Raw genomic sequence first — 12,741 nt, 5'->3', positions numbered from 1 at the left:
AGTATGCTGCTGCCCATATTCCACCCTTAATTATATAGACTGACATTCAACGTGAAAATAACCAACCCATACAATACCAGATTAAACTGAACATATTGGCTAAATAATACAATTGTGCTCAGAATATTAAGATTCATGGTAGTCAGTAGCCTCAATCAACATTGTCCCTATTTATCCTGCAAAAAAAATAAAAATGGTGGAGAAAGTATCACAGGAAAAACTGCAGAAGTTCTTCCAATTCAGTAGCTGAAATTAGATCTCAATGGTGGTTGGCCAGTGAGTACCAATAGTCTTGGGGCTCCCCGCTTATGCTTTTTCCAAGTGGGCTGGTCATAAAGGCCAAGCAGCCTTTACTAGTGTAGGTATGTGATTCTGTCCAGTCAAAAACAGACATCTATGCATCCTAAAGGAGTTGGTGGCTTTATGAATTCCCACGATCTTTAGTAGGGAGCCTAAAGCTTGCATGCAGCCACCTCTCCAATATGTATTTATGAAAGGGGGACATTAGGGTCTAAAGAACCAGAGCTGGGATTGGGCCCCCACTAAATTGTTTTAAGTACATTTTTAAGTTTTCTTTACCAACCTTAACCCCTGAAGATCCTGCCCTGTTGTTCTGCTAGAAGAAGAGCACTTAGACTTTGGGTGGAGCAAAGAAACCCATTGAAACACCAATACCAACACAGCAAACTTTGGGCCAGTAAGGGGCCTATTGAGAAGTCAGTTCTGCAAAAAAAGTGTTTAGTTTCTTTTAGACTTTTGTTTACCTATCATATCATAGCTGTCAGATACTTCCAGCTTGTCTCCAGTACATTGTCCTGTTTCTCCATCCATGACAAGGTCGATGAATGTCAGTTTAACAAGCCATCCTTCGGTAACAGAGATATTCCAGCTGCAGGTGAGATTAGCTGGATAGGTATCAGGGTAATTCATGGAGTGAATAAAACCTTTGCGACCTTGTTGCAGAGCATTACTTCCACAACCGGAATCTGCAGGAAGCAACATGAACAAATGCAAAATACATTAACAACATTACTGATAATTATTTTTGTAAATAACTGGAACAACTCATCCACAATTATTGTTATTGTTGTAGTGCATATAAAATAAAAAAATTTAAGTAACTTTGCATGGAGATTTCATTAAGCCCTTCCCTACCTTTGATTTTTGGCTTATGCTTTCTTCCTCCTCAACTTCTAAGACCCATTATTTCTTTTTTTTTTCCACTGAAAAAGTTGTATTATGGCTTATTTTAATTGTGGAACACATTGTACTTTTCATTGGGACACTTCATTTTTTCATATAATATATTATGAAGCCAAAACAAATTATTTGTAGGGCAAAATAAAAAAATAAATAAAAAAGGAATATATGCAATATTGTGGGGCAAAAGTTCACAATATGGTAAAACTGACATATTAACTTAATTCTATGGGTCAGTATTCCAAAGATTGAATAATTTATGTTTAAAGGACGAGTCTCATGGACAAAAATGTATCCCCTATCCGAAGGGAGTACATTTTAGATCACAGGGGGTCCAAGCGCGGGGGGTCCAAGCGGAAGCCATCACGCCCCCCTCCATAAAGTTCTATGGGAAAATCATTTGGCAATCTTTGGCTCTCCCATAGAGCTATATAGAGTGGGCTTGGTGGCCTTCGGGCAGGGATCATGATGCGCTTCTGTGCTAGAGCACTGGGGCTAAAAACAGGGGATTGCGGGGGGCCCATGCTCAGACCCCTCGCAATCTAAAACTTATCCCCTATCCTTCGGAAAGGGGATACGTTTTTGCCCAGGAGACTGGTCCTTTGATCTATATATAAAACTCAATGGGGGACATGTATCATTATTTGTGTATGGTAGAAGCAGTTTACCCCTTTTGCCAAATTCTAAATTATGCGCAGAAGCGCTAATTTATCAATCAAGCACAATGGGGGAGATTTATCAAAACCAGTGCAGAGGAAAACTTGCCCAGTTGCCCATAGAAACCAATCAGCTTGCTTTTTTCATTTTTATGAAGGCCTGTGAAAAATGAAAGAAGCAATCTGATTGGTTGCTATGGGCAACTGGGCAAGTTTTCCTTTGCACAGGTTTTGATAAATCTCCCCCAATGAGTTTAATAAATTGAAGGCAAATATAGTAATCTATACAAAAATATAGTAATCTCCTCAATTTACTCTTTAAAAAATGGAACCGATGATTTACAGCATCTTGCTACGCGCAGTCCAAGATGGCTTATATTTGCGTTAAAAATATGGTCACTGCGCAAGATTTCTGCAAGAATTTACTTTGGTAAATTAAATGTACGCAATTAAAAAATGTGTACATACTAAATATGTCACTCCAAGGTACACCAAAATCTACACATCTGGAGGAAATGCTCCACCAGAATGAACGCAAAAAAGACGCAAAAATACAGCTTGCGCAAAATGTCCCCCAATGTGTGTGTGTGTGTATGTTACAGCATCACGTCCAAACGGCTGAAGATACGAACATGAAACTTGGCACACATGTTACTTATATGTCAACAACAAACATAGGATAGTTCATTTTGCCCTTAACTACCACCATTTTTGAGGGTCTGGGTTTTTGTTTAAAGTCCCATGTAAATCGTTGGGAAATGTATGTTCCCACATAACTTCCGTACGGCTGGAGATATTTCAATAATACCTGGTACACATATTACTTATATGTCAAATAAAAATATGTGATAGTTAATGTTACGTTATGCGCTCCGACCGCACACACTGGCCGTGACTGCATGGTCCCCTTACCTGCTGCTGCCGACGGGGCTGGGACTCACATCGCGGTGGACGCACCCGCATGCGAGCCCCAGTCCGTCACTTTCCAGGTATTTCTCCTGCCTCAGTCTCTGCCTCTTTGCTCTGGTGCACGTGTCCCCGTCCCCTAGGGCGAGCACGCACCAGAGTTTTAAGATATAAAAGGCCAGTACGCTCATTAGTGTAATTCACCTTTGGCTCATTTATAAATTCCTCCACCCTCCTTACTCCCTTAATAGATCTTTGTTGCCTTGTGCCTTAGAGAAAGTGTTCCTCAGTATTGCCTTACCATGTATCTGATCCCTTTCTTTGTGACTTTGACCTTGCTCCTCTGCCATCTGCCTACTGACCTCCTGCTACGTCTTGACTACGCTACTGTGCTGCCTGCCCTGACCTTCTCCTATCCAGACTACGAGCTGCCTTATCCCTCCTGTGCCTCGCATCTCTTCAGCTGCCTGTGTGGTCGAGCCGTGCCAAGGGTAGCGACCTGGGTGCTGCTTGCAGCAGCAGTTCCATCCCGCTCTGATGAAAACCAGCAGCACCTTAGACTCCGCTCCCTGCTACGGTCCGAGTCATCTGCAAAACACAGGTCCAGCAGATCCACATCGAGTCTTCTGAAACGTAAGTGTTACAGTTAAATTGACCCTTACCTACACCCTTATATAAAAGAGGGGTTTTTGTTTCAAGTCCCATGAAAGTATATGGGACTTCCAGTAACTTACTCCACAAGCTCCGCTCTGCATCTCCTGGTGAATGTGTCAGTCTGGCTTGCAAGCCACACCCCATCTCACAAAGACACGCTCACTGTTTAAGCCCCACCCCTTTTATTACTCTACCCTTTTTGTGCATCGGTCTGGCTTGCAAACCAGTCCCACAAAGCCATGTCCCCTTCTATTTTTCAGCTTACAATATTTTCATCACAAATCAGTCCCACCTGAGGACAGGATATGAGGATGGGACAGAAGGACGGATATGAGGAAAGCATAACAACAACAACATCTTGACTGTCCTCAGGTTGTGTAAATAAAGCGAGGTTATTACACAACCTGAGGACATGTGTAGTGCTGTTTTTGGAAGTAATTTGCTCTGTTTTTCTATTCATGAATAACCCCTTTAACCCTTTATGGACACAGACCCTTTTGGCCTTGAGTACACAGGAAACAAAAATTTTCGCGTTCTTGCTTTTTCCTCCTCACCTTTTTTTTTCTCCATACACAGAGCTATGTGAGGACTTGTTTTTTGCATGACCAATTGTACTTTGTAATGACACATTTCGTTTTACCATAGAGCAGGGGTTGGTTTAGGAGAAGGTTTCCTGTGAGACGCATCGTTTCTGTGAACCATTGTGAGCCTAATCCAACAAGTTCTTAAGAACCTCTTCCTCATGGTACAACCACAGGTCTGAAATATCCCCTCTTTCGATCAACCTAGGTTTGGGTAGGACTCATCTGTCAAGATGAGGCCTAGAAGGGGGGGGGGGACTGAATAAAACAATTAAACATTCTCTGTAGGATTCTGAAGTAGGTCAGAGTCACGCAAATAGGCACCATTTAAAACAGGTAAAAGGAAGAACGTCCATTTTGAGGACACCCATGCATTCGAACCATGACAGATGCTTATGATGGTAGGAAGCCAGGGCATTCAAAGTTTTCCTCTACAGAGGCTTGTAATTAAGGGGGTACTCCACCCCTAGACATCTTATCCACTATCCATAGGGGATAAGATGCCTGATTGTGGGGGTCTTGCCACTTGGGTCCCCCGCGTTCTCCCTGTTGCACCTGGCATTCGTTTAGAGCAGGAGTCCTCAAACTACGGGCCGGGGGCCACATGTGGCCCGCGGAGTGCATTTACCTGGCCCGCCGGGTGTTTTTGCCTTACGACATCCCTGTGTTCCGAAAGATGCTTTCGGAACACAAGGATGCCTCTGTGAAGTCCCTGCGGCCCGCGTTTACTTTAAAAACGCGGGGTCCGCCGGGAGCAGGCGCATGCAGCGACGTCACTGACGTCCCATGGTTGCACCCATGGCAACTGAGCACGGAGCAGCGGAGAAGAAGAAGCGAAGAAGCAAGGACGCGCGCTCTGGTAGTAGGTAAATGTTTACCAGCGGCGCGTCCCTTCGGTGTTCTGACCACCAATCCTCCGGTCCTGCTATGGCCAGAGCGGTGGTCGGAACACTGAAATGGGGCAGTACACAGGCATACAGCCTCCAGCCATACTGTATGGCTGAAGGCTGTATGCCTGTGGGGGAACATACTGCCAATGTAATTTGGGGGACTATTCTGCCAGCCTAATGTGGGGGTACTATACTGCCAGCCTAATGTGGGGGAACAATACTGCCAACGTAATTTGGGGGACTATACTGCCAGCCTAATGTGGGGGAACTATACTGCCAACATAATTTGGGGGACTATACTGCCAGCCTATTGTGGGGGAACTATACTGCCAACGTAATTTGGGGGACTATACTGCCAGCCTAATGTGGGGGAACTATACTGCCAACATAATTTGGGGGACTATACTGCCAGCCTAATGTGGGGGAACTATACTGCCAATGTAATTTGGGGGACTATACTGCCAGCCTAATGTGGGGGAACATACTGCCAGCCTAATGTGGGGGACTATACTGCACCTAATGTGGTGGAACATACTGCACCTAATGTGGGGGAACTATACTGCCAATGTAATTTGGGGGACTATACTGCCAGCCTAATGTGGGGGAACTATACTGCCAACGTAATTTGGGGGACTATACTGCAAGCCTAATGTGGGGGAACATACTGCCAGCCTAATGTGGGGGACTATACTGCACCTAATGTGGGGGAACATACTGCACCTAATGTGGGGGCTATACTGCCAAGGTAATTTGGGGGACTATACTGCCAGCCTAATGTGGGGGACTATATTGCACCTAATGTGGGGGGACTATACTGCCAATGTAATGTGGGGGACTATATTGCGCCTAATGTGGGGGAACTATACTGCCAGCCTAATGTGGGGGACTATATTGCATCTAATGTGGGGGAACATACTGCAAGCCTAATGTGGGGGACTATATTGCACCTAATGTGGGGGAACTATACTGCACCTAATGTGGGGGAACTACAACCTAATGTGGGTGAACTATACTGCACCTAATGTGGTGGGGAACTACAACCTAATGTAGGGGAACTACTACCTAATGTGGGGGAACTATACTGCCAACCTAATATGGGGGAAGTATACTGCACCTAATGTGGGGGAATTGTACTGCACCTAATGTGGGGGAATTATACTGCACCTAATGTGGGGGCATTGTACTGCACCTAATGTGGGGGAATTGTACTGCACCTAATGTGGGGTAACTGTACTGCCAACCCTAATGTGGGGGAACTGTACTGCCAACCCTAATGTGGGGGAACTGTACTGCCAACCCTAATGTGGGGGAACTGTACTGCCAACCCTAATGTGGGGGAACTGTACTGCCAACCTAATGGGGGGGATCTATACTGCCAACCTAATGTGGGGGGAACTGTGCTGTGTACTTAAAGTGGTAGTCCACTAATAAGTTATATAAGTGTGCATAGGAATTTATTCATGTTTTGTTATCTATAGTCCAGCCCTGCAACGGTCTGAGGGATTGTGAACTGGCCCCCCGTTTAAAAAGTTTGAGGACCCCTGGTTTAGAGTGTCGGGTGCAGCTCTGGAGCACCGGAGACTGACTGCCATTCATGATGTCATGTCCACGCCCCCTCAATGCAAGTCTATGGGAGGGGGCGTAACGGCTCCTTGCACCAGATGTCTGGGTTGCAGAGATCGCGGAGGTCCCCAGCACTGGGACCCCCCGCGATGAGACATCTCATCCCCTATCAGTTGGATACAGGATAAGATGTCTAGGTGCAGAGTACCCCTTTAAGAGGAAACAGGAGATGCAATTGAGCAGAGACCTTCACACCCATGTACACGGTATAATCATCTTTCCAATGGAATGAAAAATTCTGTTTAATTCTGTGTAGCAAGGACAAAGGAAAAGAGGGAATAGGGAATCATTTGGAGCTTCAGAAGACCACATTTTATAAAAATTTTGGGTGGTTGTCTCAAGGAGGTTTTGCTGTATAAATAAATAAGTAAATAAATAAAATTGTAATTACCAATAAAAGATGGGGTTTCCGTTGGAATAACACCTCCTTCAAATGCAATGTATTTAGCTTGGAATGATCCTCGTACACCCTGTTGATTTGCTTTAAAACGAACTACCACTGAATTTGAGGTAGTGCCCACAGGATCTGGGATTTCTTTTCCACAAAACTGTCCTGTAAAAAAAAGAGAAATCTTTACACAGAGAATGAGACAGAATAAACACAGTAGAAAGTGTCAGCCTGTCAGCAAGGGGCAGTAAAGGGGTTATCCAATATAAGGTGACTTTAATACTTACCAGCCAGACAGTAATAGACATGCTTGGGAAAGATCCGTGCTTGTCTTGGGTCTAAATGACTGTGTTGTGGGTCCTCCATAACACTGCTCCTTTCTTTTTGTGAAATGGCTATTTGCTGTTGTGTTCCCTCCAACTACAATCCCCAGGATCCTTTTTTTCTAGTTGGGAGGTTACTTATCTCCATCCCACACAAGCCACTCCACATATTGCAGGGCATATAGGTTCCCTTCCATGCGTGCTGTGCTTTAAACTACAATTCTCTGCAGCACTATGGAGAATGATCTCCCTTCCACCCAGCAGTTGCTCCACCCATGGAAGCACAGACACACTCCCTTTCAACAACTGACTAGTTATGCATTGTCTGGGGCCGCACTGCAATTTGGAAAAGCCTGAGACAACATTGGGGCTAAGATCACATAAGAGCAGCCAATGTTCTCAGGTACAGACACTATTATTATATTATGAACTACACTAACCTTACAGCCCCTGTAGCACAGTCAAATAAAAATAATCCCGGAAATACCCCTTTAATCTATGATTATAATACAAAAGTATAACATCTGGCATTTCTATTTACTTTATTAAAACATTATTAATACTGATTGCAGAGTAAACCTAATACTAATGCAATAGAAGGAACATACCCAGTTTCTGAGATCCTTTTCTTTCACCATCAAAAATTTCAACCACTTCATTGCAACCAGCTGGTCCTGGAAGTTCTAAGTCAAATCTTGTAAAGGACAGTTTTACTTTATAGCCAGCATCAACTGAAATTCTCCACTACAAAATGAAAAATACAATCATTTTGGTACTACATATTATGAAGATTTATGAACATATTTTGGGTGCATCACTTCACATGGACCAAGGTCTTTTTACTTTTCATTTACACATTGGCCCTGGTTTATTAATCTGTCTGAGACAGAAACTGGAGTGATTTTCCCAAGCAACCAATCACAGCTCATGTTTTCAACAAAGAATGAAGAGACTGCACTCACCAGGAGCAACGTGGCTTTAATTCAGCATGCCAGGTAACAAGTGGGTGGAAGGAGGGAGGCGGGGAGCGTACACCAGGACAGACTGTTTCACACTGGCAACGGCGCTTATTCAACATGGTATACCAGCTTGAAGAAGCGCTGTTGCCGGCGTGAAACAGTCTGTCCTGGTGTATGCTTCTCGCCTCACTTCTTCCACCCGCTTGTTACCTGGCATGCTGAATTAAAGCCACATTGCCCCTGGTGAGTGTAGTCTCTTCATTCTGTGTTGTATTCATTCTGCTCCGTACGGACTTCGCACCACCGCTGTTGGCACACCTACAGGGATCACACGTGCACTCCACTATAGCTTTGTAATACTGACGCTGTAGCGCTAATCTTGCTGTTGCCGGGCCACCTTTCCTCTTGTGCTGCACAGCTCATGTTTTATATCTTAAGGAGCTCTGGTAAAATTCAAACTGAGCCATGATTGGTTGCTTGGTAAAATCACTCCAGTTTCTCTCTCAGACAGATTGATAAATCAGGGCCATTACGTATTTATTGCAAAATACAGCATAATGTATCTTAACAGCAAAAAAAACTAAAAAATTATAATAATAATTAAATAAAAAATAAATAAATAATTAAAACTGCATAGATTCCAGAGCATCCTGAAGATTTTACAGAATGTCAATATTCAATGTAAGCCATTGTATTGCAATGCATGAATTCCACTGCAAAATCAGCAATATCTGTATGTATATCTACAGTGTTTTTGCATAAGTATCAACCCTCTTGGTGTTTGCTTGTTTAGCTGCATTACAACCTGGAATTAAAATGGATTTTCAATTTAGATTTGATGTAATGGATCTGACAAAATAATTCAAATAGTTTATTTAAAGGAAATCTGTCACAAGTTTGACACTGATTAAAATGGTACCCTCTGTGCCCGGTTCCGTTGCTCCGTTGAGGAGATATCTTTATTTTTTAGAATATGCAAATGAGCAGTCTGGGGCATGGCGGGGCTGCCCTCGGGCACAGTGATGTCAGGACTTTTCAGCACTTGGCCTGGCTAATTAATATTCACTTCATTGCCCACTCTATCTTAGTGCCTACTGCAGAAATCAAAACTACAACTCCCAGCATGCTCGACAGATTTCCTTTAACAGGTTTTATTAGAGTTTTGTCAACAAGTTACAGAATGCATATACAAAGTGTTGTACAGCATATTATCATATCAACAGTAATATGTTGTAATACTTCATAAACATATATAAACAATAATGAAGCATCAAACACTTATGAGAAGACATGTGATGCAGGTTTAGCTCCTTAAAGGGGTACTCCGCCCCTAGACATTTTATCCCCTATCCAATGGATAGGGGATAAAATGTCAGATCGCCGCGAGTTCGCTCTGTGCGTAATGACGGGCGATACGGGGGACGGAGCAGCGTGACGTCATGGCTCCGCCCCTCATGACATCACGGCCCGTCCCCTTAATGAAAGTCTATGGGAGGGGGCGTGACGACTGCCACGCCCCCTCCCATAGACTTGTATTGAAAGGGGCGAGCCGTTACATCACGAGGGGCGGAGCCGTGACGTAATGATGCTCCAGCCCCTGTACCGCCCATCATTACGTGCAGAGCGAACTCGCTCTGTGCTGTAATGATAGCGCGGTGCAGCAGCGGGGATCCCGGGGGTCCCCAGCAGCGGGACTGCGGCGATCTGACATCTTATCCCCTATCCTTTGGATAGGGGATAAAATGTCTAGGGGCGGAATACCCCTTTAAGGACTCGGCCTATTTTGGACTTAAGGACTCAGACAATTTTATTTTTATGTTTTCTTTTTTTCCTCCTCTCCTTCAAAAAATCGTAACTCTTTTATATTTTCATCCACAGACTAGTATGAGAGCTTTTTTTTTGTGCGACCAGTTGCCCTTTTCACTCATTTTACCATAAAATGTATGGCGCAACCAACAAAATTGTGTTTTGTGTGGGGGAAATTAAAAAGAAAACATCCATTTTGCCAATTTTGGAAGGTTTCATTTTTACGCAGTACAATTGCCGGTAAAAATTACATGTATTCTTTAGTCTGTGGGTCAATATGATTAAAATGATAGCCATGATTACATACTATTCTATTAGTGTTGCTGTCACGATCCCGGCTAGTAGGAGGTGGATTCTCTGTGCCAGAGAGGGATTGGCGAGGACCGTGCTAGTGGACCGGTTCTAAGTCACTACTGGTTTTCACCAGAGCCCGCCGCAAAGCGGGATGGTCTTGCTGCGGCGGTAGTGACCAGGTCGTATCCACTAGCAACGGCTCAACCTCTCTGACTGCTGAAGATAAGCGCGGTACAAGGGAGTAGACAAAGGCAAGGTCGGACGTAGCAGAAGGTCGGGGCAGGCAGCAAGGATCGTAGTCAGGGGCAACGGCAGGAGGTCTGGAACACGGGCTAGGAACAAACAAGGGAACGCTTTCACTAGGCACAAGGGCAACAAGATCCGGCAAGGGAGTGCAGGGGAAGTGAGGTATAAGTAGGGAGTGCACAGGTGGAAACTAATCAAGGTAATTAGGAAGATTGGACCAGGCACCATCATTGGAGCACTGGCCCTTTAAATCGCAGAGACCCGGCGCGCGCGCGCCCTAGGGAGCGGGGCCGCGCGCGCCGGGACAGGACCGACGGAGAGCGAGTCAGGTACGGGAGCCGGGGTGCGCATCGCGAGCGGGTGCCACCCGCATCGCGAATCGCATCCCGGCTGGAGGCGGTACCGCAGCGCACCCGGTCAGTGGATCTGACCGGGGCGCTGCAGCAACGAGGATGAGGCGAGCGCTCCGGGGAGGAACGGGGACCCGGAGCGCTCGGCGTAACAGTACCCCCCCCCTTGGGTCTCCCCCTCTTCTTGGGTCCAAAGAACCTGAGGATCAAAAACACAATTCTTTCGTGATGAGGTCCAATGCACATTAGGAGGGGTTCCGTGCGGTAACGCACGGCACAGTCCAATCTTTCATTGTTAACACAATTGATGTAGAGGGGTCTGGCGAGACTGGTCACAGGGATGTTGAACCTGTTGATAAGAGAGGCCAAAAAAAAATTTCCTGCAGATCCGGAATCCAAGAAGGCCATAGTAGAGAAGGAGAAGGTAGAGGCAGATATCCGCACAGGCACAGTAAGGCGTGGAGAAGCAGAGTTGACATCAAGAACTGTGTCACCTTTGTGCGGAGTCAGCGTACGTCTTTCCAGGCGGGGAGGACGGATAGGACAATCCTTCAGGAAGTGTTCAGTACCGGCATAGTACAGGCAAAGATTCTCCATGCGGCGTCGTGTCCTCTCTTGAGGTGTCAAGCGAGACCGGTCAACTTGCATAGCCTCCACGGCGGGAGGCACAGGAACGGTTTGCAGAGGACCAGAGGAGAGAGGAGCCGGGGAGAAAAAACGCCTCGTGCGAACAAAGTCCATATCCAGGCGGAGCTCCAGACGCCATCCGGAAAAACGCATGTCAATGCGAGTGGCAAGATGAATGAGTTCATGTAGGTTAGCAGGAGTTTCTCGTGCGGCCAGAACATCTTTAATGTTGCTGGATAGGCCTTTTTTAAAGGTCGCGCAGAGAGCCTCACTATTCCAGGACAACTCGGAAGCAAGAGCACGGAACTGAATGGCGTACTCGCCAACGGAAGAAACACCCTGGGCCAGGTTCAGCAGGGCAGTCTCGGCAGAAGAAGCTCGGGCAGGCTCCTCGAAGACACCACGGACCTCAGCGAAGAAGGACTGGACTGTGGCTGTGGCAGGATCATTGCGGTCCCAGAGTGGTGTGGCCCCAGACAAGGCCTTTCCAGAAAGGAGACCACGGCAGAGTCTAGAGTCCTCATCAAATTTGTCCGGCAGGGACAAGCAGGGGTTAGGAGCGGCCGGTTGCTGCGGAGGAGTTGCAGGAGCCGGCGGAGGAGATGGTTGTTGCAGCTGCTGTGTCTGTGACTGAAGTTGCTGTATCTGCGGCAGCAGCTGCTGTATCTGTGACTGAAGTTGCAGTGTCACGGTGGTCAAGTATGCCAGCTGGTGATTTCGTTGGGCAATCTGTCGGGCTTGCTGGGCGACCTGTCGGGCTTGCTGGGCGACCAGTGTGGGGAGGTCGGCGACAACTGGCAGAGGAACTTCAGCGGAATCCATGGCCGGATCTACTGTCACGATCCTGGCTAGTAGGAGGTGGATTCTCTGTGCCAGAGAGGGATTGGCGAGGACCGTGCTAGTGGACCGGTTCTAAGTCACTACTGGTTTTCACCAGAGCCCGCCGCAAAGCGGGATGGTCTTGCTGCGGCGGTAGTGACCAGGTCGTATCCACTAGCAACGGCTCAACCTCTCTGACTGCTGAAGATAAGCGCGGTACAAGGGAGTAGACAAAGGCAAGGTCGGACGTAGCAGAAGGTCGGGGCAGGCAGCAAGGATCGTAGTCAGGGGCAACGGCAGGAGGTCTGGAACACGGGCTAGGAACAAACAAGGGAACGCTTTCACTAGGCACAAGGGCAACAAGATCCGGCAAGGGAGTGCAGGGGAAGTGAGGTATAAGTAGGGAGTGCACAGGTGGA

General features: G+C 46.3%; 1 protein-coding gene across 1 annotated transcript in view; it reads right to left on the bottom strand.

The window, feature by feature from the left end:
• Nucleotides 1–12,741, bottom strand: part of LOC130356157 (ovochymase-2-like) — a 79,397-nt gene that overhangs the window by 45,378 nt on the left and 21,278 nt on the right. The window contains exons 6-8 of the mRNA XM_056557314.1: nucleotides 7,830–7,965; nucleotides 6,902–7,063; nucleotides 765–986 (exon numbers count right to left, since the gene is read on the bottom strand). Coding sequence (XP_056413289.1) covers nucleotides 765–986; nucleotides 6,902–7,063; nucleotides 7,830–7,965 — 520 coding nt within the window. The remainder of the gene's footprint in view (nucleotides 1–764; nucleotides 987–6,901; nucleotides 7,064–7,829; nucleotides 7,966–12,741) is intronic.

The sequence above is a fragment of the Hyla sarda genome, chromosome 1, assembly GCF_029499605.1.
Source record: "Hyla sarda isolate aHylSar1 chromosome 1, aHylSar1.hap1, whole genome shotgun sequence".
NCBI lineage: Eukaryota > Metazoa > Chordata > Amphibia > Anura > Hylidae > Hyla > Hyla sarda.
This window is presented reverse-complemented; position numbering and strand designations above follow the sequence as displayed.